Source organism: Quercus suber, unplaced genomic scaffold (genome assembly GCF_002906115.3).
Source record: "Quercus suber isolate HL8 unplaced genomic scaffold, Cork oak 2.0 scaffold_90, whole genome shotgun sequence".
Classification (NCBI taxonomy): Eukaryota; Viridiplantae; Streptophyta; class Magnoliopsida; order Fagales; family Fagaceae; genus Quercus; species Quercus suber.
The window spans coordinates 1,019,629-1,046,026 of NW_027069555.1; the positions used below are offsets into that span (position 1 = coordinate 1,019,629).

Genomic DNA, 26,398 nt, shown 5'->3' on the forward strand with positions numbered 1-26,398 from the left:
TTTACATACCCGGATGTGGGGGTTTTTTTAAGGCTTTATTGGGTAAAATAGCAAATAGGTGATTTTTATACGCCAATGCTAAGAGCATTCTTATCAAGAATGCTAAATATTTTAGTACTATTTACCATTTCAAAATCCTACTTTATCAATTTTAACATACTACTTTACAATTCACCAAACATTAAAACTTCTATTATTTTACCACTTCATTTAAATATTCTTTTTTTATGTTTTCTTTATTCTTTCTTTTTATGTTTTCAAATAACTACCATTAAACAAATATTAAACAAATCCATTTTTTTTTTTTTTACAATCTTGCTACAGTGGGCTGCTAGACTATAGCTGGATTGCAAAATAAATAAGATTTGAGAGTATTGATGGAGTATGCTTTTTAGTATTTATAGTATTTTGTAAGTTGTTGAGGGTCATTTTTGTAAAACACAAATAGAATGAAAGAGGCCCAACTCAGCAATACAGGCAGCAAATAGAAGTGGCAAGTATAGAATAAAACAATTAAGCCTAAGCGGCAGGAATAATGGGTCACGGGTCCATAAAATAAATAAATGGGCCTTGAGGAAACAAATGGGCTCGAAAGGTTGGAAAGAGAGAATAACAAACCCATGGGCAGTGTCTGATATGAAAAAGTAAGAATAGGCCGCGGTAGGCTCAAAGTAATGTAAGCAAAGAGAGTAGGGGATTGTTGGTAGGTCCACAAATCCCAAGGATAAGTATAAAGTAATTGGGTCGGGGAAGCCTAATGAAGTAAATAAAAGCCCATGGGAACGCAAAGTTAGGAAAAGGGCCGAGGAAGTCAAAAACAAGTAAATGGGCTGAGGACGCCCAAGGGAACACAAGAGCCCCTAAGTTAGAAAGCCCATGGCCATGCAAAGCCATTTGGGAAAGAGAGTAAACGGCAGGTCTAAAAGATGACCAGCAAGACCAAGTCATTACAGCAGGAATGACAGAATAATATGGCAGGACATGATGGCAATTAAGAAATGGGTTAAGAGAAATGTAAAACCCAGTATCAAATGAAGCCAAGCCCCTAAAGGAAACAGTGAATTATAAAATGGCCCATATAAAAGAACGAAGAGGTGCGGCAGACTATGCAAACAAAACTCCAGATCGCAGCAAACACATGAGCAGCAGGCAGATTTTGGACATACATGAAAGGGAAGCACGCGCAAGGCCCAGGCACCACCAGCCTGTACCTAGCCAATATAGGACGTGGTGGGGTCGTGAGTCAGAGGTAAGAGGTAAGGGGGGTATGGTTTGGTGGTGGAGAGAGAGGAAAAGACCTATTTTGCGGCTCCTGCCCAAGCCCTTTTGGGAGGTACGTCTTGCTGGAATGACAGACCACCAAAAAGAGGCAAGGTTAAGGGGGGAACTGTTAAGTGCATGTCATGAGGGAAAGAAAGAGAAAGCATTTACACCGTGGCAGGAAAGGGTGCCACGACAGACTAACAAATGAAACAAACTTGCCTTTATCTGGCGAGAGTAAGTGGTACACAGACGAACTCTTTGATGGTTGGCAAGTATGCCCAGACAAAGGCGATTAAGGGGCAAAGTGGTAAAATTTGGTCACGGCAGACCCTATAAGAAGACCTTTGCCGTGCCTTGAGAAAGGGATCGAAAAATCAACGAAAAACAAGGCAAGATCACAAAGAAAAGAAAGACAGTAAAAAGCAAAAGGAAAAGGAAAATATAAGAGAGAAAATAGAGAAAAAAGAGAGTTAATACGGTGGGCATGCACTAGTAGGTCAATTTTCCTCTCTCCTCCTTTAAATCCTGCTTTCTTCCAAAGCATAAGAATGATTCTTTTTGGGCATTAACCATTTAGGTCCGGTTCCCTCAAAGCCATTAATCCCCACGGCAGGATATTTCCTAACGGATTACTTGGTCATTTTCCTTTAAATAGTCAGAGTACTCTGTTTTCTTGTTATTATTATATCTGTCTGCCGTAACTCATCTGAAATAGCTCTGTCTGCCGTAAGCACACTCCTGGCAGACGAGGCATAGTTTGTGGACAAGCCGGCCCAAGTTGAGTTATAGTTGGACCGGTCTCAACTCCCTTACTTAGAAACATTCGGGCCCATTGCCACAGGAGGTAGCCCAGCCCAATGCACAACGCAAAAAAAATGCCCCTACATAAGTTAAATTTTAGCATTTACAGCATTTGCCCTTCTTGATAAGAATGCTCTAATGCTCTTATACAAATCTCTTAAAATGATTTATTAATAATTACCTAAACCAAATGTTAACATTTCCTAAAAGTTAAAACATTAAAATGATACTTTTGGAATCATCACATAAAGAGCATTGAGATCTTTTATGTAGTGTTCAAGGATTTGATCTTCTCCCCGTCACAATCACAAACTGATTAATTTGTTGGCCATTCGCTTAAATTGAAAACCAATATATAACGGATTTGATTTTCAATTCAAATCCACCACTCACATCAGTCACATGAACACAAATTCATTGAGATCTTTATGTCTATCAATAAAGTGCATAGTTTATAAATAGCTTTCTTCTTCACGTTGTCTTTGTGTGTCCCAAAAGCTTAAACTATTTAGAAATGGTAAATTATTAACTTAACTAAAATTCTAACATTTGCCTTCATGTCAAGAATCAAATTCATGAGGTCCAACACATAGGAATTTAATATTTTAAATGGTTGTAGAGTCAATACAGGAATCGAACTCAAGATCTCATACTCTACTAGCATGTTAAATTGTTGGGTAAAGATAGTTTGACCCCGGTTAATTAATTTAATTATCCAAATTGATTAATTAGGTTCAATTGCATGCAAATCGTGAAGGCACCAACAAATCAAACTAAATGCAGCAGAATTTAAATTGACTCAGTGTTTTGTTGACCAATGGGGAAAACCTTTCGCAAGGCAAAAACCTCACCAGATGATTTTAAGGTCACCACTTCCAACAAATCCACTAATCAACAATCAAGTAGTTACAAGTATAAGAAATCTTACCAACTACTCTGGCCTATCCCGAAATACCAACTTACAGTTGAACCTTCGCTCCAATACTCAATTGGACTTGTTCTTGTAGTACTTTTCTTTCCCTTAATACACAAATCTCCAATCTGTGACTAACCCTTTGCACGGATCTTAGTACGTGACTAACTGTAGTAACTTGAACAAATGTTGTTGGCTACAAAGTTCTTCATTTCATCAACAATGAAGGTCTAGAATCACTTGGTTACAAAACCCTATGGCGTACAAATACAATAACTTCTCATAGATAAAATAAATCTCTAGGTCTTTGTATTCGTATGTTTACAACTTTTAAAATAAGTCTTATATATGTTTAGGGTTGTAAGAGAAGAAACTCTAAACAAATACAAAAGCCTAGGCCGAATTTCAGATCTGGAAAACTAAAAATCGTAAGTCTTGATAGATCGAGCTGCTGTCAAGCTATTTATCGAGCTTCACATTAAGTCTCGATAATAAGCATCTATCGAGCTATCTGTCGAGACTTAATGATTAACTTTTCTTCACTTGTTTTTTAGACCAATCTTTATGACTTTTAATATGAACACTCATGGTTGTCAAAATCGTGATCCGGATCGTAAAATCGCGATCTCGATCGTAAAATCGCACGATTTTATGATCCCATCTCACCAAAAAGTTTAAAATCGTAGCAGGATCACAAAAATGGTAAGATCGTATATAGGATCGTATAGGATCGCATTGGATCGTAGGATCGTAGGAGATTTTACCGATCCTACAATTTGGCTTGATTTTTTTTTTTTTTTTTAAGTGGGGTTCATTTGGGTAAGATAATCCACCTAAACCCACAAGTCCAATGGGTTATCAGAAGCTCAATAATAAATTGAAGTCCCAAATTTACCCCTATGTCAACATAAAATCTTAAAAAAACCTATAGTACTTAAGTTTAACGTTTTCAAAAACAAAACCTAAAATATTTAGATGATGAAATGAGATATGACAATGATAGTGATTAGATTAGAAGAACCTTCGAATGAGAATTCTCTTTTGGATTTCATTTTTGTAATTAGCTAATTTACCTTAGATTGAGAATTCTCTTTTGAATTACATATTGTAAATTTGTAATTAGCTAGTTTTTATATACTAATTAGCCTAACTTATTTTGGATCTGGAACTTAGAATTTGGAAAACATTTTTCATATATGTAGATAATATTTTGGTACTTAGTTGCTAATTAAACATGTACTGAACTTTTTAGATACATTATGTCAAAAGTTAAATATATTTTGTTTCATTAGAATGACAAAAGAACAATGTAATGTGTGCAAATTACATTTTATGATGTAATTTTTTTTTTTTAATGGATGGATTCATATTTTAAGTGATTATATAACATACAAAGTCACTATCAATAGGTTTTTTGCTTAAAATATGAAAATAGGTAGGATCTTACAATCCACGATCTGATCTTACAATCCACGATCCTACCTACCTCCCACAATCCTACGTAGAATCCCGATTTTGACAACTTTACGAACACTTGATATGCTTTGAACAACATATTTCTTGATGTATTAAACTCATCTTAGATCTATCCAATTATAAGTAAAGTGAATTTTGTCAAAGGATTAGTCAATTACATAAAATATAACCTTAACATAAATTAATAATTGTCCCAAAAGTTTAAGTTATTAAGAAATTGTGAATTTAATTACTTAATTATAATTCTAGCACTAGGGCCTTTTATTGACAGACAGAGTATTGATTCTCTCTCTCACCAACTGGACTTGTAAACCCAATCAAATCGTTTTGACTTTAACCATTGGGGATTTCATCTTATTATCGTGACAAAGAGAGACACTCCACTAAACTCTGACACAACAATAGCAACAACCCACCCTGCCATTCCAAACCCTCCAATCCAAAGGCACATGATCCGTGTGCTTTTGTCTCCACCAATCAGCTCTAAATCCTCTTTTGCCTATTTAAACACTTCCCATTTCCCCTCATCCTATATCACCACTCCAGCAATGAGCAAACAAACACACTCCCTCTTTTTTTTTTCACATACTATAACTCTCAAAAGTCATGAATGTTGTTGTTGCACACGGTGATCCAAAGCCTTTAGGGTATGCATATTATAAGCACACCGGTGAATCCCAAAAAGTGTGGATAACTGTTCCTCCGAATCTTCAAAACCTTGCGGTAAAACTTTCTGGGGGAGAAAATGGAGTTGCATGTGGATGGAGTCACTGGAGAGCAACCATTCCATGCTGCCGTGCCTTTGCCAGGTGGATGTTATGAATTTCCAAAAATGACGTACAGGGTTTTACCTGCTCATCGTATTCTAAGTCACATCCCCTTTCATCCTAGTGTTCGAAATCAAACTCGTATCGAAGATTAAGAATATGGATTACGAATAGACGAGTAATGAGGTAGCTGTTGACGAAGCTTTGAACATATTATTATTATTATTATTATTATTATTATTTTCTAGATTATTATGTTAATGTAGGCAAATGCTTGCCAGTTTTTAGTTCACTTGTAACGAAATAATGGAACAATTAAAATGAATGAATACCTTTTTCTATTTCAATCTCTCTAATGATATGGCTCTGTAATTGTTGAATCCATGTTATACTTCATTATTTCTAAATGAAGAATTTGATGTTGTTAAATTTGTTTAACCAGTATAATAAATAACTAAGAGTTCTTCTATAGATGTACAAATTGAGTCTGAATTGTGAGATCCAGTTAGCTCAATTAGTAAAATCTCTGATGAACGAATAAGAGATCTGAGATTTAATCTCCGCATACACCAAAAATCAATTGGTGTCTTGGTCTGATGATGAAGAGCTATCATCAGGAGTAGACACCATAAGTTGAAACTCTCTAAAAAAAAAAATTTAAGTCTGAATTTGATAAGAATAGGGTGTAAAACCCATGTTTTACACTATCCAATAAGTTATTGCCACATTAGCATTTTACTTAAAATTCAATACATTTTACCACACCTAATAACATCTCAATAAACTCTCAATTTAGTTGGACTTATATATGGATATTAGAATTGATTAGATGTGATTGTATTTATTCTTAAATATGTGATAAAATGAGATGACATGTTGGGATTGGAGTGGTAAAACATGAATTTTACACCACATTTTTACAGAATTTAATCTCATACAAATTAGACCAAGCTAAAAGATTGTTCTCAGTAGTGATAGACAAATGACATTACTTGCTGTTTGGTTACTGTGATATGGTGGGCATTACGGAAACTTAACTTAGGAACAAGTCATTTGGTTGTGTTGTGCTCGATTAAGTGGAGTGGTTCGGTTTTGTTTCTAATCTGATTAACGTGTTTATTAGATCAATTTATATTGGCTGTGACTATGCTGAAAGCGTTATGCAGAAACTTGATCCAAAATTTTCTTCTCAATATGTCGTTGGAGAGAAAGCGTCGAGCTTTTTATGTTCTCTCATGCAATGAACAATTATGGTTGGGCCCCAAAAGGATAAGCAGCTCATGACTGGTCTCCAATTTGATTTTTGTTCAATCAAATTGCCTGTCTATGCTGCTAGGAGGTGGGTCTTGGTTTTGCCTTTTGTATTCCTGATGTGAGAAAATAGGGTAGTAAGGAAATTCAGAAGCTGAGATTTTCTTTTTCGTTTTTGGCTAGGAATTGAGGGATGATTTCAATAAATTGATGCAGAGAAAGCTCATAATTGGAGGGTCAATAATTGAGAAAGAACAACCAATAGTATTAAGTTGGTACAAATGCTGGGTTATGATGCTGATAATGAGTAAAAATAAATTCCTCTATTCGAAATAGTTGGGATACACCATTGAAGCTGTAATGCTGTCTCTTTGATGGTCTTGCCTTTAGCAACATAATCAAACACAGTTTTTTAATGTTTAGGGATCATCATGACTGGTATATATTTTATTGGTAAGGAATAGGAGGTATCCTCTTTAATTCTTTGGAGTTAGTTAATCCCATTTATGTGAAGCTTTTTATATCAACTGAAATGAATACAGCTAGTTTTATGGCTTTAGTTCTCTTAGCCAGGAATTTGATTTTATTTCCTTTTAATTTTGGTAGTGCATTGGAATGTCAAAACAAAGATTAATCTGAAGAAAAAGAAAAGGCATTAAAATTCTTTAATCTGCTAATGGTATCTTTTGATATGATTAATTGTTTTCTGATATTTTATTGCTTTCTAGCATGGTTGATTGTTCATGTAATATTAGTATTGCTCACAGCCCTGCATAAAATTCAATGACCAACCAAGTCATTATATTTGCCAAAAGACTTTTCTACTTTATGGTTGGACCCCAAGAGGACAACTAATAGTACTTAGTTGATGCAAATGGCAGCTTAAATGCCGATAATATTGAGTAAAAAAAATATGAGAAATCATAACAAGTGCCCGGGCACTGGTTAATAATCCATTTTAGGAAAGTTTTGATACCATTTTTATAGGAAATGAAAAAAGCTGTCAAAATATTATGCCACTCGTTAGCATTTCTCAAAAAATATATTCCTCATTGATGGCTTTGCCTTTAACAACATAATCAAACTCAGTTTTTTAAATGTTTAGGGATAATCATGACTGATATATATTTTATGGGCTTAGATTACAAATTGAGAAGATGCCTATGTTGAGTTGGGTATAGCAAATCATTAGATATATGGAAATAGAGTCAATATTGTGGACCTTAGGTTGTCTTGGAAAGGCCAGTCTTACTAGTTGTAGAACACAGGAATCAATAAAAATTTACTACACTCTACACTTAGTTTTTTCTTTTCTTTTCTTTTCTTTTTTTTTTTAAATAAAAAAAAGTTTTTGACGTGAACTTATCAATATCACACCACAGTAAGGGTAATACTACGTACAACACCGAGGCCTTAATGGATCTGTACTTACTTTTTTAGGTGATATCATCAAGCCCATGTAATAGAAATAAAGTCAATATTATGAGTCATTCTTACGTATTCTCGGAGTACAGAGAATAATACTCCCTCCTCTTACATTTATGGTGGGATCTACTCATTAAATTTATAGTAGGGTCCATCATAAATGTGAGAGGAGGAAACATCATTTTTTCGTACTCTGGAATTACCTAAGAATTTTCCCAATACTATAGGCACTTGTTTTACATCTAATAAAAGTGCTTCATAAAAGACTTAAGCTATTATTCACTTCAGTCATATTAATGTTGTGTTTGGTATTGGCTTAAAAAGTTAACTGTTTTTTACTATTTAACTTATTTTTGTTACTATTCAGCTTATTTTTGCTACTATTCATGGGTCACGTTACTCTTTTAGTATTATTTATGGGTCTCACTATACTATTTCAATTACCTTTTAGCTTTATTTACAGTACTTTCAATAAAAAGTTTTCAATTTTAGCTAAATAAGTTATTTCCAAACAGACTCTAAAAGTGGTAGTGTGCTACAAGCACAGCTCATTTTGGTGATGTCAGTGCCATAGGTCCTAGGTGTTATTAGGTGCTACAAGTCGTTTAGTGGAATCTGTGCAGTACATTCTTACAAATTCAGAGGCTACAGTATAGGAATAAATAAGGTGAGTGGTGATGGTCCGTGACTCAGAGGGTGTTTGGATTGGGTGAAAAATGAGTTATATAACTCAGTTTTCATCACCCATAATCCAAAACACATGGAATATGAGAATTGAGTAATAAGATTTGAGTATTGAGATATGAAAATTGAGTTAGTAACAAACCAAACAGACCCTCAGTGGCTTCGTCACTTCACTCACGCCAAGTTGAAGTTTAGGTACTTGACAGCATTTCTTTTTTGTTAAGTGGTTCGGCAATTGGTTGTCTTAACCGTTTGACAATCAATAACCTAAACATTTGTATTAAGGATAAATTAAAAAAAAAAATTAGAGATACAATACTTTTCATAAGTTGTTAAAAAAGTGATAAATTGAGATTATGCATGAGAAAGTGCAATGTAATTATTTTATAAGAATGTAATATAATATTTGTAGGATAAATAGTGTATATGCTATTTAAAAGTTTTTTTTTTTTATTCTCAAAAAAAAGTATTTTTTATCTTTATAAGTTTATGTAATGGAATATATTTTGTATTTAACAATAATACATAGTCTCATAAAAAATAAAAAAATAAAAACAATAATACATAGTGATATATATATATATATATGTGTGTGTGTGTGTGTGTGTGTTTGTGTGTGTGTGTGGAGAAGATGTTATTAATGTCATAATCGGTTGACTAATTTGTACATATCTAAAAATGTTTTTTTTTTAAGTACACAATCATTCCTTAGAACATGTGTAACATGTTACATTTGGTTTAGTTATTATATAATTTTTAGCATTTTGGCAGTTTGTTTTCGTTCCAAATATAAGTATAACATACATATATTATTGAAAATTGAAGTTTAAGGTAACCTTTTGAATATTTATTATTTTTATTACTTTTTTTAGGAACCATATCTGTAATTTCTAAAGCCAACGTTGTTTGTATTTTTTTAGCCTAAAACTAAAGAATTTGGCCCAAATAAAATAAAATTTCATACTTTTCAACCCAAAAATTAAGATAAATAAAAATTTGAGCCAAAAACTAAAAATGCAACTTACAAAAAAGAATCAATTCAAGATTCAATTAGTCCAAAATGGACCGAATGAATCGAAGTAGACCAAAATGGACCAAAGGAGACCGAAATGGACAAAAGTGGAGGGAATTGGACTGAAAGGATAGAACACAAAAGTGGACTAAACTAGATTAAAATGGACCGAATTGGATTTAAATGGACCAATTGGACTGAAATGCTACTAACCACAATATCACTAAAAAATAATTAGAAAATTTTTTTGTGGGGGATTTTTTACTGCCGCAAGCTCTTTGTCTGCTTTGGGGAGCCAAGCCCACATGTGTAGTAGTGGTACACTCATGCAAGTGCAAAGCACATATAAAGCATGAGTGGGGCGCTTCTCTTGCCGATGTGGGACTAAGGTGTCAAGCCTCAAAAGGTGAAAATCCTAACCTCCCACGTCGCTTGAGAACAAAACCGTGTAGGCTTGGCTCCCCAAAGTGGACAAAGAGCTTGCGGTGGGAAAAAATCCCCCACAAAAAGGCACTTTTGAGGGCAATGCCCATCTCTAGTATTGTCTGCTTTGGGGCGAGTTCGGGATTTTCACCTCTTTAACGCTTGACACCCTTCTACACCTGCATGGTTTTGTTGCCAACACCGAAGTGCAAGGCACGCCTCTACCACTACTACACATGTGTAGTAGTGGTACACTCATGCAAGTGTCAAGCACATATAAAGCATGAGTGGGGCGCTTCTCTTGCCAATGTGGGACTAAGGTGTCAAGTCTCAAAAGGTGAAAATCCTGACCTCCCACGTCGCTTGAGAACAAAACCCTGCGGGCTTGGCTCCCTAAAGCGGACAAAGAGCTTGTGGGGGGGAAAAATCCCCCACATTTTTATTATATTGTTGATGTGAAACTGACCAATCATGTCACTTTGTAAATTTTTTAGTTAGGAAATGATATCATTTAAATGTTCTTTTTACTACTAAAAATTTAAATGAAATCATTCATAAGATGCATTATTTAAGATATTTTATTGTTTGACTAATATTAATTTTTAAAAAAGCTTAAATGACTTCACGTACTAATAGATTTTATAATTGAAATCGACCAATGGCCCAATGAACCGAAATACAATGTTGATATAGCTTAACAAGATTGTATCAACAATAAATGTTACGCTTAAACTTTTACATATTATATAGATATAGATAAGATCCTCTTCATGAAATATATTAATTTTGTAATTTAGATTTTTTTTTTTTTTTGAATGATGTAACACTATGTACTATCAATACTAAAATAAAAAATTTTAAGGTAAAATTGGCTCATTTCATTTAATTGAAATGAAGAGCGACAGTGACATTTTTATGTTGATGTCAAGGTGCTCATATGAATACACTGACTATCCTAAAAAAAATATAAAACACTTTGACTTAAGAATCCCAAGAATTTAGGTTCAACAAAAATAATCTTGGCCCCCTAAACATAATCCTTAACTCATTGAAAAAAGAAAGGTCCAAATAACAACAATATATATTAGCCCATATAAATAATTTGGATTCAACAAAAATAATTTTAGCCCCCCCCCCCCCCAAAAAAAATCCTTAACCCCTAAATAAAACAATAAAAAAGGGTTAAATAACAAAAATAAAAATTAGCCCAAGTAACAACAAAATAGCACAAACAATAACAAAATCAGGATAAATAACAACAAATGAACAAAATATTCAACAAAAAATAAAAACTCCTAATAATTCAAATTTGTAACTCATTTAGGCCATTACATTAAAATAATATATAATTTCATTTTTCCAATAAAAGAAAAGGTACCAAAAGAGATATTGTGGCCGTGAGTTCACTTGGATGGTGTCGTAACTTTGCTCGCCTCGGCTTTGTAGTCGTAGCAACTTTGTTCTCCTTAGTAGCTTGGCTCGTAGTTATAGTATGTATTATCCATTGCTATCTACCTCTTTCTCTCACTATCTACCTCTTTCTCTCTCTTTCTCAATTTTTCTATTATCTATCATCATTTCAGGCTCTCTCATTTTATTAATCTTATATCAACATTCTCAATCCTTGCTTTATTTCTCATTAGTCCTTTTTTTGCCTTTTCATTTTGTTAGTTTTTAATTTTAACCTCTTTTACCTTTTGGGTTTTGCCTGACTCCTGAGTTTTTATTAGCATATTTTTTTTAAATAAAATATATACTAGAATATTAGTTTATTTATAAAAAAAAAAAACTATTAGACCATATTAACTATTAGTAGTTTGGCAGCATTATTTACTATATTTTAACAGGTGAGTATACTATTAGAGCATTATATTTTGTATAATTTAAGTTTTTTAATGGTTACTTTAAAAAAGATTTCTAGTGCCGGCACTGAAGCAATTAGCAATATACTTTCATTCGCTAATAAGACACAAATCTTTCAACATATTTTATTAGTAAAAATTTTGTAATTAGAGTCTGTGTGTGTGTGTGTGTGTGTGTGGAGTTGAGAGTCGAGTGTGTATTTAACTTGGATGTTTGTAGCGTTGCTACATCTTTGTGTGTCTTTGATTAGGGATCGTGGTGGATTTGGGAAGGACCTTTGGGTTTAAAAAAAAGACTAGTGTTTTGTCTTTGTGTGGTGGATAGAAGGGTATTTTGGATAATGGGTAATAATTGAAATTTAAAATAATAATAATAATTGTATGACATGTATTTTTTTAAAATCTAATTTTCAATAAAGTGAATTGAATAAATATTACTTAACAAACTTTATAATAAAGTGACTTTCTGTTTAAGGAATAATAAAAATTATAATCAATAGTAACACCATATAATAAAAAAAAAAAATAGTAACACCATAATGCCATATATAAGAAGTGTAATGCATCTCATATATATTTTTAAAATTTTTCTTTATAATTCAATAGTTTTAACTTTTAAATTTTAACTTATAAGAGCATTCACAGCCCAAATGCCAAATCCCAAATGTAAGCATATTTTAGCATTAAGGCCCAAAATCCCCACTCCATCAAAACTTATAAAATCTAACTATTGCAAAAAATTTTGCAATTGTGCTACAATACGATTCTAAATGTAGAATCACACTATAGCTCAATTGTAAAACCAAAAACATTATTTTATTCTCTCAACTGTCTCCCTGACTCTCCACTCTCTCAAGTTTATCTCCTATTGAAGCTCTCTTCTCACACGGTTTGAGCTCTCTCATCCCATCTCTCTCTCGCCATCACTGCCAACGCCAAGCTTCTCATCTTCTCCGTGGATCATGGCTCCGTCACAGTTCGTGGGTGCATCAAGTCCAGTGTGGGTCATAAGTTGTAGCTCTCTCAAGTCCGATGTGGGTCATGGGTTATGGGTCTCTCAAGTCCGACGTGGGTTTGATAAGTTTGTGAGTCTCTCAAGTCCGGTTGTGTTGGTTGGGTTTTGAATCGGTGCGGATCATGGCGGGTCATGGTGTGTTGTGGTGGCTCTAGGGCTGAGGATCGTGGTGGATTGGTAGGTTTGGAGTTCTGGGTTTTTTTTTTTTTTTTTTTTTGGAGACCGTGCTTAAAGGAAGAGATGGGTATGGCATTTTGCTATTGGTTTGATTTGAATTTGGATGGATTTTTTTTTTTTTTTTGTGGGTTCATGGTGGTGGAGTTGTGGTTGTCGTGGTTTGGTTTGATTTTGATTTTGTGGGTTGCCGTGGTTTCTTTTATTTTGATTTTGTGGTTGTCTGATTTTTTTTTTTTTGTGCTTAAAGATGACTTTATCATAAAAATCAGTTTGAGTATTGAGTTTTGAAGATAAAAATCAGTTTGGGTATGTTCTTCGTCGTCGTCGTCGTGGTTGCAAAGGTGATTTGGATTTTGTTTTTATTTGGGTTTTTGGATATATTATTTTATTGGGTAAATATATTATTTTAATGAGTAGAATAGAAAAATAAAATTTAGGATATTAGTATGTTGTAAAATTGTATAGTATAAATAATAAAGTAATTTTTTGAAATAGTAAAATAAGTTAGGAATGCTTTAAGAAAGAGGAAATTTTGAATAATGGTTATCCCCATAAAAGAGGGTAATCAATGTCATTGAAACTCCGAGCTCTTGGATTACAACAATTATAACAATTTACTCATGTCAATAATCAATAAAAATGAAAAAGTTGCGAAAATTTATGTGTTGCGAAATTTTTTTTTATGTGTTGCTATAATTTGATTAAAATAAAGGTTGGTAGGTAATTTCCATAGTGACGTGATGACAAAATTTCCCTGGTAATAAAGTGATAGAGCAGTACAACAACTTGTCATCTTCTCATCGAAGACCCTACTCAAATGTGACACATCTTAGAGAACCCTACCCTAATTCTCTCTCTCTCTCTCTCTCTCTCTCTAGAGCTTTCTATCCACACCATCATAGCATATTGGCCAGGTTCGTCTTAAAACTCTGATTATTTGGGTTGATTTAAGCATGTACTTCCCCCCTCTTTTGAACATTCATTGTATTCACTGATCTGGGCAGATGATCAGTACAGTCATCACCGCAGAATTCTCCACCTTCAACCCAGAAGTTGACGAATTTTTTACAAAGTTTTGATCTTTTAGGAGGTAGAGAGTGTCTTCTTTCTTTTATTTTTTATTTTTATTTTTATTTTTATTAAATTTCACAACCCAGATCCTTATTTGTTTCTATTTTTAAACTGACATTGATGACCGAAGTTTTAGTTGGTTGTTACCCCTGATCATATATAATCTCACCGTTCTTTTCTGCATTTGACACCGACCCTGTCTTTGTCAATTCACTTTAAGTCATTTTCTTTAAGTCATTTTCATTGTTATTAATAGTATGCATTATTATATTTATTGGTCTGACACCGTCATGGTCATCTTAGTGTGAAGTCGATTTCTCATTACATTATTACTGGCTTGTTCTGTGACTGGGAACAGATATCGAGTCAAAGATTAGCTGATTGGTAAAGATATTGTATTTGTACAGCTTGTTAGTGGTGGAGAAGGTGAGCCTCTTATTAAACTCTCATGAATTATATTTCTTGGAACGTTCATATTAGAGGACTGATTTTGTGGTGTTATTTTCATGCCCCTTTATGGTATGATCTTGATTTTGTATAGCAAATAGCGGGTTGGTGTCGGTTTATTAGTGTCGATGGCAGAGCTGGTTGGGCCGAGATTGTACAGTTGCTGTAATTGTCGAACTCATGTCGCCCTTCATGATGATGTCATTTCTAAATCCTTTCAGGTGAAGAATTTGATGTTGGTTTTGCTGCCTTTAAGCTATAATTTTGAAATGCCTATTAAATTGGTTTGATCTGTATACCAATGGAGACATCGATTATTGATACGTGTTAGAACAAGCTGAAAGATTGTTCTTTGCAATGAAATTTACTCACTGGCTAGTTACTATGATATGGTGGCCAATAAGAATGAAATCTAAAAAGAATTCAACTAAAACTCAAGGAACAAGTCTGGTGGTTGTGTTGACTGTTGTGCTCAATTGGAGGGTCTTGGTTTTGGCCCCTATTTTCTAATTTGATTATTGTGTGTGTGTTAGACCATTTTTATTGGCTGTGAATCTATGACTAGGGTGAAAGCAATTATGCAGAAACTTGGTCTAAAATGTTTTCTACATATGTCATAGGGGAAAAATGGTCGAGCATTTCTGTTCTCCCACACGATGAACATTATGGTTGGACGCAAAGAGGACAGGCAGCTCATGACTGGTCTCCACACCGTTGCCGATGTTTACTGCCTCGATTGCCGTGAGGTGCTTGGTTGGAAGTATGAACGAGCCTATGAGGAGACACAGAAGTACAAGGAAGGGAAGTTCATCCTTGAGAAGTCAAAAATAGTCAAGGAAAACTGGTAGTACCCACGAAAGTTTCAGTTCAAGTGAATGAATGCTTCTCTCTGTTCATCTTGTCCAAAGATTTCTCATCCATTGAAACTATTGATTATTGTTCCTTTCTGTGCATTCTACTTCTGTTTTCTCTGTGGATAATGTATTGGAAGTTATTGATTTGTTAATAATATGTAAATAATTCTCTCCATTATGCTTGTTATTCATTGTGTGGTTGAATTTCAATGTATAGACCAATTGGAATCTTAACATGTCTGTGTCTTGGATTAAGAACGCTGAACATTAGGTGTTCTAGTCTTTTTGCTTTTTTGTACATGACATAATAATTTACAAGAAATTGTTTCTGTTCAGACAGTATAGTCTACCTCCTTTTGCATATAGAAGGATATTCATGAACCATAATCGTTTATATGCATGATGCTTAAATTGCAGTACCATGGTCTTGTAAAACTTCTGCTATGCTTTTCATCAATATAAATGTGGTGGGAGCAAAAGGAATTAAGGTAGGGTGAATAATCGTACGTGACTAATAATGATATTGGATGGTTGAATATTATTCAAAAATCTGAGACAATTGTGGCCTTATGAGGACTTGAATGTTCTTCAAAGAATTTATCACATGTCAAGTTTGATTATATTGAGTGAATGAGTAGGATATGGTAATTGATTTTCAGTCAAATGACTGGAAATGGTACTGCACACATAACTTTGGGTCTTTTAGTAGAAGAAAATTACATTAAATTTGTTGAATATATATATATACACACACAGAGAAAACTCATAATTAGAGGCTCAATAATTGAGACAGGACAAACCTATAGTATTTATTGGTACAAATGCCAGCTTAAGACACTGACAGTGAGTAAAAATATATTCCTCTCTGTCAGAAATAGATAGCCTTTAAAATATAATCAAATGTTTTTATTTATGTTTTTATATTTTTTAAATGTGTAGGGATCATGATGACCGGTGTATATTTTATTAGAAAGTTATGTACCCAGTCTTAAAGAAAAAGAACAGTATATAACAGGTATATTCAATGTTCCTCTCGCACAAAGTTGGAAAGCTTGAAATTCACTGTAAGAGGAAAATACATTTACTTGATACACAGTATAGTGTATTCCCTCTCGGGACTCTTAAAGCAGTTTCTCAACCAAAAAAAAAAAGACTCATAAAGCATGATCAGACGGTGTTATTTGAGCTAGATTTATCGTCAAAGCAGGATGGACAAAATGCAGCAATATTCTTCTCATAGGTACCATCACTATCAAGTGCTGTGCTGACTGCTTAAATGCCTGTCCTGTTTGCACTTGTTGCTTACTAGGAGCACAAGATGTCGTCCTCAAAAGAATTTTTTTCTTTCACACAATAAAATAATCTCTCACTCTCCCGCACATAAAATCACAAAGCACTTTTGCAAACTTAGCACTGGCAATAACTAAATCAGTATTTTATTAACACAACATTTTTTTTATATTAAAATAATCAATAAAAGAGCAATTGGCCATGACATGAAGTAATAAAAATGTAGCTATTACCAATGTAGCTAAACCAGCAAAGAAAAAAAAATCATGGAGTTTGTTGTTTGTCTTTTGTGTTAGAAGTTAAAACCTCATTTTCTCTCTTTATAGGCGTGTTTGTTTCAAAATTTTTTTTTTTTTTTTAAAACCATTTTTCTATGTTGAAAAGAAAGAAAAATAGACCCATGTATAGGCCCATGTGTTAGCTGTTTGGTCCCGCATAATTCTCATGTTGGCGTAAATGTGTAATGGACCCGTCAGCATATAGTCTCGTAACTACCCATTCCATTGAGGTAGGGTTGTAAAAAATGAAAACATTTAATCCTACATGTTGCTTCTTGATTTGGGTGGATACCTTCAAGAGCAGCTTCACGCACCACTTTTTTCATTAAACTGTTCTATGATTTAGATTTTAGAGTCTGTTTGGATACTATTTATTTGCTGAAAACTGAAAACTTATTATTGAAAACACTGTAGTAAAATAATTTTTAAATATGTGAATAGTGTCATGAGACCTAAAAATGCATGGTTATGCGCATTTTTGCGTTTTTGTCTAGGTCGTGAACACTGAACAATGTCGTGGAGCCCAGCCAAAAACGCAAACACAAAACAATTTGCACGCAAACGCACGCTTAGTGTACGTTTGGGTTAGAATTAAAAATGAAAATTATTTCACTATTTAGCTTATTTTGCAACTATTTATGGGCCCCACTACACTTTTTAGCACTATTCATGAGTTCCACTATACTATTTCAACTAATTTTTACCTTTATCTACAATACTTTCAGCAATAATTTTTCAATTTCAACAAAATAAGCGGTATCCAAACACACTCTTAATGAAAAAAGTTTGGCTCTTTTTTATCACATCCTATGGTAAATACCAAAATTACAATTAATACTTGAAGTATAAAACATAATTTTAAACCATACATAATTTTTTGCTGAATTATCTTGGGTGTCTAACACCTTCCCAATCCATACCCAAACTCTTGTCTCACAATCTAGTATGTAGATCTATGCAAGTGGTTGGCCCAAAAGGCCCAATATGATTCCTAGACTTAATCTAGGTGGCAACTCCATTTTTCACCCTCCGCCACGGTCAACTTCCAAAGGCCGAGGTGTACTCCCTTACAACCCTCTGCACCCTTTGGTCCTATATTACCCTTTGGACAGTATTCAATGAATACATCCTAGGGAATACGGTATTTGGCCTTAAAGGCCTCTATGACGGTATCATTGCTAACTAAATGGGCAAACCCCATAATGGAAATAAGGGAAGGAAGGAAAGAAAGGTTAGAAGACTGACAAGGAAGAGAGACATTCTCGGGAGGAAGAGTACTCTTGAGAAGGAGGCTTAGGACTTGGGAGGCTCTGGTATAAGGATTGTGAATAAGAAATAAAATTAAAGAAAGTGAATTAGAGAAACCTAGGCACTATTTATAGGGGAGGGGTAATTAATGCTTTGGGCGGGAAAAATTACCATCCACTCCTACCTTTCGATTCTAGTGTGCCTCAATAATTGAACGATCAGGCAATCCTAGCAGTTGATCCTGACAACTAGCTCAACGCGTGCAAGAAGAGCAAACTGTCAAATCTAGCGCATTTATTACCTAACATTTGGCATTACTGAGAAGCAACAGTTACATCAAAGACGATCCCCCACATACCGAAGACATGACCACAATCCCACTCCCATGATCTGGAAATGGAATCGTAGGGGGCTATTGTACAGACTAAGAAAAGTAGGCCAACCCCCAAATTGCTAGGCCCATCCATTGGAATAATCTCAGCCTAGTTCAGTTCATATAGTCAATCTGTGTGGAGCTAGCCGAGCATATAAGGAAGTACCCAAGACATGCCGAGAATAAGAAATGATGCCTTGGGAGAATTCGCTCACCTAGCAATAATTGGCGTCAGGTACAAGTTACTATGAGGTCATGTCAACAGCAGGAGATGGGTTCTTCCTGACCAGCGATATGATCCAGAAGGACCTACTAACATGTGGAATATCCTCTCATCATGACAACTCTACTGAGAGAATGATATAAATAGGGGAAGAGAGGTAGGAAGAAGGGGTTGGAAAAATGAGAGAGAGACACAAGAGAAGTGAGGAGAAATGTATTCTAGGGAGAATGAAATCATGTTCGGATTTCAAATGGTGATCTCGGCTTCTTGGTAGCCTTCATGGTTGAGCCAAGATTATGGTAGTTTAAGTCCAAACTAAAGCTAGGATTCCATTAGTAACACAACCAAACTATCTTTTGGACCTCCCATTATGGGATAAGCCCAACCCAAAGTATAAATAAATTAGGGGTCCAGACCCAACAGCCCAAGGTTATTGGGAATAGACCACCACAAGAACTTTACCACAACTCAATAAAAAAATATTTTGAAAAGGTTTTGGAAAACAATTTTGAAAAACTAGTTTCTACCTTATGTGATGACTAGAGAGAGGTTTTTGAAAAAGAAAAGAAAAAACGTATTGTGGGTGCAAGCGCCCACGACGATTTACATGGGAAAGTACGCCTTGGTCTAGGGTGGACCATGGCAGATGGTGTAAATGGATTTGCCACCTAGTTTAGGTCTAGGAATCATGAATTTGGCACCCTTCGTGGAAGGACTGATTTTTACCAGAGCATGTGTCCAGAGTTTAGGTATAGGGATGGGAAAGTGTTAAGCATCCAACCCCACCCGACTCATGGGTCGGCTTCCACTCATTGTGTTCCAAGTCTTAATCTCATTAAAGACATATTTAACATGTTATTCTAACTCACACACACACACACACACACACACACACACACTATCATGCATCTAAAGCAAACAACACAACATAAATCATCCCTAAGCATAGCATTCATCTATCATGGCATTGAAAATATATCATCAAGGGCAGCAACATCACAAAGCATATTTTAACAAGCATGTTATGGCATCTAAACATCAAGAGCATAGGATTCAACCAAGCATATCATGTTCATCAATCATACTATACTCATAAAAAAAAACAAATACATGTTCATGTGATTATGCATGACTTACCTCATTGCGGCACCTGTGCATCAATGCATGTCATATTCATGTGCATTTTCATGATATTCAAACAATATAAAACCCTAAAAGGCATCAAAGGGACAAAGCAAGCAAAAGAAAACAAAAGCTGAGAAACAGAAAATTATAGATGTAAGAACTACTTTTAAACAAAGCCTAAAACAATGAAGAAAACAAAAGAAAAACAAACAGGAGAGGATTTAGGGTTTCTAGGCAAGGATATGCGAGCGCATACAAAGGGTATGCGTGTGCAATCCAGTTGTATGTGTATGCATACAAACCCAAAAAAAAAAAAAAAAAAAAAAAAAAAAAAAAAAAAAAAAAAAAAAAAACATAGTATGCTTATAACATGAGCACAAAGCAAACCTAGACTACACAAACATATTATAAACACATAAACACACACACACACACACACACACACACACACACATATATATATATATGCAAAGAAAACAAAGAAAAACAAACAAAAAAGCGAAGAGCCAAAGTTAGAACCTTTACCTCAACAGTAGAACTCTTTAGAGCTTGATTTTGACTGTTCCCTTCAGTCAATTTATTCACAACCAATTCAAAAATGAGTTAGTAAACTTAGAACTCAAAGATCAAAACCAGAAAATGTCCCAATCAAACAAAATTTGACTTGAGAATATTTTGTGAAAAACTCCCTCTTTGATTCACTATTTTCTAGCAAATCTTGTGTGTTTTTCCCACTATTTTGTCCTCCTTTAAAAAAGTACCTTTTATGGCTATATATAATCAAAAAATAGGGGTTTGGGCTCCCAGATGATGTGGGATTCATTCCAAACCAAGTTTAAATGCAGAAAACTTTCATTACATAGTTTTTGGAACCCTAGCATGCATACACATGTCTGTGTATGCATGCGCATGTAGTAAGCATGCAAACGCATGGCTTGGGTGTGCATACACATACCCATGTATGCGTGTGTGCACTTAGCATTTCCCATGGCCTTCCTTTTCTAAAAATAGTTTATTTATTCCAAAAACAAGTTATATTTTCTACAAACACTTTCATCAAGTCAATCTTCATTTTATTGGGCCATAAACCAACCTTAGGCTTTAGAGTACTACCATCATTAGGGAATGGGGGCTTGAGTCATAAGGGATACAAAATGAGGCACTCTCTCCCCAAGTTTTTTGAATGGAGGCATAAGATGAATACTAATAGAAGTAAACTAAAATTTGAGTTTTTAGGCATCAGATTGGAGAAGATAGTGATTTTGGAGAGAGAGAGAGAGAGAGAGAGAGAGAGAGAGAGAGAGATTTGAGTTTAATAATGTAAATTAATTTAATTATGTGCTGTAGTCAACAGACCTTATGCTTTTCCTTGAACAAATCTAATGTGGCATTGTCTCCGGGGTGTAAATATAGACTTTTACACTACATTCTGATAAAATTTAGAGGATGTTTAATAGGGTGTTTTGAGTAACAGTTTTCAGTGTTTAAACAACATTACACATTTTTCTATACATTTTTTCACCCACACGTATTTTCAAAAAATACAAACAACGTTACTAGAACAACATTACCAAACAGCACCTTAATCTCACATATATTATATTTATTTATATATAACTTGTAAAGTTAACCACATCTTTCTATCATAATTGACTGGCAAATAAAGGTGCAGGGTATAGAAAGTACGTTGAATCCACACAGTTGACCGGGACCACAAAGCATGTTGAAAGAAAATATAACAAGTATGTTTAAATACAATTAGTTGTCTTCAAACTAAGGCGCTGAAATTTATAGCTAAGAGCGGTTAAAATGCTAAATTTAGTAACTAAATATAACACAAATAAAAGTAGAACAAAAGTGTGTTACATCAGAGGAGCAAAATCAATATTCTTCTTTATTGTGCACAGTAATTAAGATGGTAAAAATATATATATTTTATTAGAAAATATAATATTTTATTGTGTTAATGATTGTTTATTGTAGTAAATATACTATTTTATTGTGTTATTTATATTATTTTATCGTGTTAAATACTAAAATAAAATTATTAATATTAAGTATTTTATAAAATAAAGTGATAAAATAAATAAAAGTAGTTTTTATAATACTAAATTGCTAAATATTTTGCCACAATACAGATTAAACATTCTCGCTGATCTGAGGGGGAACAAAAAGCTCTGAAAAAGGTTCCTCCACTCAGTTCACTGACGATTTATGACTGTGTGTGAACCGTGAACAATTAAAGAAGCAATAGAATACACATAATGACATAATAAATAGATTTAAATAAATTGAAATCCCCTAGGAGGTTCACCAAAACACTAGAAAAGTAGTGAAACCACAGCTTAATGGAAAATGAACCCACATCAGTTTGATTGATGTTAAAGAATGACTTAAGATATTGCCCCCACAAAGTCGCAAGGCAATTGTCACGACACAGCGAAAAAAAATTATCATAGCAAGAAAAATCTAGAAAATCAAATAACAGATATTTTCTTCTTTGATATCCACCTCTTTCTGGCATTTTCTATTGCTTCCTCCCTCATCCTCAAGAGTTCAATGAATTGTTGGTGATACTGCGAATCAATTGCTTCCAGCTCCAGATTTAGGTCATCATACTGGCCCTTGTCTGCCAGAGATAGCGAGCATATGTTTGACAAGTTTAAGTTTTTTGACATAACAGAACATGAAAGATCAAAGGAGCTTGCAGAGTTTTTTGCAGGTTCATTAATCATAACAGATTCACTGGAACTAGCTTCATAGCTCTTCTCATTATGCCCACCATGGTCATAAACCCCATACTCTGAATTGAATCCATAATCATTTAAAGCTTTATAGGAGTCATCATGACTGAAATAATCAGACTCTAAAGCATTGCCATTACAGGCGTCTGAGGCCATTGGGACACTGTACTCAGCTGATATATCTGAAATGGTTGATCCTTGATTGTCTTCATCTTCCACATCAGCCAATTCTGGGAAACCAGGGTGCTCAACAACTGACTTGACCAAAGTGTCTGCAGATCCTGAATCCACACCAAATGAACCATTTTTTTCATATGAATGGTTTTCAAAAAAAGATTTCAAGCTGGATGCCAGCTGATTAATCAAGTTGTCAATTAACTCCCTTATGACAGCCACATCTTCTTTGGACAGATCAAGCTGTTCAACCATCTCCTGAGCTATTGCAGTTGCAGTATCAGAATCAAGATAAAATGAAAAATGGATGTTCCTCACATGGCCTGTTAAAACAAAGACAATACATAGTTAGCACTTTAATCCAAAAAAAAGGGGTGCAAAGAAACATTATTGTACAGCATATTTACTTACCACAGGGATCAGTAATACGCAGAGTCAATGAAATTGTATTATCATCATCAATTCTCTGCCCTCTTAACCTAAATTCATTATTCTTGGTAAAACTTTGAAATTCTAGAGTCGAAGAGTTAGAACTTCCGTTGATGCTTTTTACACCAGAGTCAACAGAAAGCTTCTTGCAGTTAGAATCTATGTCCATCGCATGATATTCAGGTTGCGGTGGGTTCACTGTACGGGCAAATTAATGGGCACCCGCAGGGAGTCACAAATGAGATCCTTTGAATTTACAGTTGCAAGAAATGTATCTTTCAAGAGCTCTGTTGCAGGCAATCTCATAGATGCTGGAACTAGACACTTCTCTATGAACTGCTTAACTTGGGGGTCATTCACTTTACTGAGGGAAGCAGGCTTTATGCCCTGCAGGAAATGAATTTAAAGAAAATATTACAACCTCAATTTAGAATTAAAGCATGAATGATATGTACTGCAGGTGGTTGCCAACTTACGGTGGTAACCTTCTTATATATTTGAGCAGGATTTTTGCATTCACTATACGGGTATTCACATGTAACCATTTCTAACATGCACATGCCAAAAGAATATATATCGACAAGTTCATTGTATTCCTCTTCATAAAGCTCCGGAGCCATGAATTCGGGGGTGCCTGCGCAAAATATATAAGTAAAACAAAAGATGGTTTAGTCAAAGTCCAAACAATTTCAGAGAAAAGGAAGTTTATACCAATGACACTTCGAGCAGTAGGCTGCTGCATGACAATTGCCAGTCCAAGATCTCCAATTTTAACTTCTCCATTGTTTCCATTAACGAATATATTGTCACATTTCAGGTCTCTGTGGATAATCGGAGGATTATGGCCATGCAGATAGCTTAAACCTCGAAGAATCTGCCTTGCCCAGTTCTTGATGGCCTTCATGTCAACATTCTTATGCTTCCTACGATATCTAAAACCCAGTAAAACCATTAATGATTACAAATAGGCATTACAGTGAAGCAAAAATGAATTGAAAATATGGCCAACAGTCAATGGAACTCACTTCCTCAAACTCCCAGAAGTGAACAACTCCGTTATCAGGTTGATAGTCTTGTTCTTATCATCTACCCAAGAATTATAGGACTTGATAATATTTTCATGTTTCAAAGATTTCAGCAGATGAACCTCTGAATATAATCTTTCCAGCTGTTCTGGTGACTGCAATACATCCTCAATGTTCACTTGGTTCCAAGCAACTTCAATTCCACTCACTTCATCAAATGCCTTGTATCTATACATAACATCAAGGAAGCCGAAACAGGTCAAATTCAAGTGAACAACAAAGTTTCTATATTAAACAACTACCAACTTTATAAACTAAACCACTAAAACCATAAAGAAGAATATTGAATAAGATAGGTATAAGAACCATACACAGTCTTAAATGCTCCCCTCCCCAAGACTTCATCAGACTGAAAGAATAAAAACATCATGTAAAAATATTATATCAATAAATCCAATAAAATAAATAACACATATCAACTCAACAACAAAGCAACCAAGCTATTTAAAATATCCAGGTCATATAATTACAAAACCCACAAGAAGAAAACACAAAATTCCTGCCCGGCATTCAAATTTTCATCTTACTCTTTTAAAAGAAACATGCTAAAGCTACTCCACGACAATGAATGTGATTGGTACCACATCACCAAAATGATCAATAGATTTCTTAATTACTTTTTTGTATTGTGTTGGTAAAATTTGTAGTATAAAATCCACGAGAATTTAATGACAACCGACAAAAAATGGATTTTTTTGCCATGAATAAGACTTCCGAAATCCAAACACCCTCTTTATAGACCAGTAAATTAACTCCTCTTTTTAACTTGCTTCAATATGTAACCCCATATTTTCTTTAAATGGATTTTGTCTAATTACTAGTTAACTTTTTCATCTGTTCATTTTCATGTAATGTTATGTTTCTATACTTTGTTTTCTTAAATAATTTGAAATAATTTTTTTTTGCTTCATAATTTTGTTTTGCTTTTTCATAAGTAAATAATACAATTGAAGAATTAACAGACAATCTGGATGTAATTAATCCAAAATTCTTAACTTCAGTTGAAGCTTCAATGAAAAGCAATTAATGGAAACATATAATACTCTGTTTGGTTAGTAAAAAAAAATTAAATAAAGGAAATATAATCGTTAACTAAGCCTAAAGAACGATTGGCTAAACAAAGCATAGATCTGGAGTAACAACTAAAAAATCAAAAATCAAAATTCTACGTTCAATCTTTTGCAACTAATTTTCTTGGCAAACAAACAGCAAAAAGAGAAAAGAATTGTGAATCTCATACCCGAACGTATCGTCCAGTCGGATCTTTCTCCACAGCCTCACCAACCTCAGCTTCCGAATTTGAAACCACACCGAAATCCATAGCTAGAGTAAAGAATTAAGAGAGAGAAAGGGAGGGACAGAGCGAGAGAGAAAGAGAGAGAGAGAGAGAGAGAGAATGTTTTTAAGAGGGAAAAGAAAAGAAAAGAAAACAAATCGCAAACCCTATCAAAGAAGTTGTTTGATTTTGACGTTGATCGGAGAACGAAGAAGCTGTTGTTCCGAGAAGGCTTCACAAGCAATGGAGTAGGAATCGAATGCCGATCGGAACCGGAATCGGCATCCGATGATTAAACGCTGCGTTGTGGAGTTGGATTCCATGGTAGAAAGTAGAAGAAGAAGAGGAATTTCTGAGGTTGAAAAAGCTATACGAGTCCCAGATTCGTCCATAGCTTTCTCTGCATCTTTTTTTTTTTTTTTGCGCTTCGATTCCAAAAACAAAGCAAACCCTAGAGTTGAGAGCGATTTTGAAGTTTCAGAAATTCGATTTTGTTACACTGGGAGAGAGGAGAGAGAGAGAGAGATTGTGATTTATGTGTGAGAGCGGAAGAGACGGAAATGGAAGAACAACTCAGAGTTAGAATCTTAATCATAGTCAATCAACGGCTTCTATTAGTATAAGGTGTTATTTGCCAGAGAGAGAGATTCTCCAACGACAACAAAAAAAATATTTACTAGAAGATATCTGGATTTCTTGATTTTTATTTTTA

General features: G+C 34.4%; 2 protein-coding genes across 4 annotated transcripts; one reads left to right on the forward strand and one right to left on the reverse strand.

Moving 5' to 3' along the window:
• The first annotated feature begins 13,862 nt into the window (after positions 1-13,862).
• LOC136067898 (protein yippee-like At4g27745) lies at positions 13,863-15,616 on the forward strand. 3 transcript variants are annotated; one of them, XM_065774334.1, is made up of 5 exons: positions 13,863-13,983; positions 14,074-14,159; positions 14,499-14,566; positions 14,682-14,808; positions 15,208-15,616. In XM_065774334.1, exons 4-5 carry the CDS (start codon positions 14,716-14,718, stop codon positions 15,433-15,435), a joined length of 321 nt encoding a protein of 106 aa, XP_065630406.1. In that variant the 5' UTR covers positions 13,863-13,983; positions 14,074-14,159; positions 14,499-14,566; positions 14,682-14,715; the 3' UTR covers positions 15,436-15,616. The 3 variants fall into 3 exon arrangements, with proteins under 3 accessions (XP_065630406.1, XP_065630407.1, XP_065630405.1); XM_065774335.1 differs by lacking the exon at positions 14,074-14,159 and having other exon boundaries at positions 13,867-13,983; XM_065774333.1 differs by having other exon boundaries at positions 13,873-14,159.
• A 6,627-nt stretch (positions 15,617-22,243) lies between these two features.
• Positions 22,244-26,192, reverse strand: LOC111985967 (serine/threonine-protein kinase WNK8-like). The gene is given in 8 exon segments (XM_065774336.1): positions 22,244-23,219; positions 23,308-23,535; positions 23,538-23,712; positions 23,802-23,959; positions 24,037-24,257; positions 24,351-24,578; positions 24,722-24,759; positions 25,651-26,192. Coding segments are annotated over 8 exon segments (1,893 nt in total). The 5' UTR covers positions 25,732-26,192; the 3' UTR covers positions 22,244-22,455.
• Between the last annotated feature and the right edge of the window lie 206 nt (positions 26,193-26,398).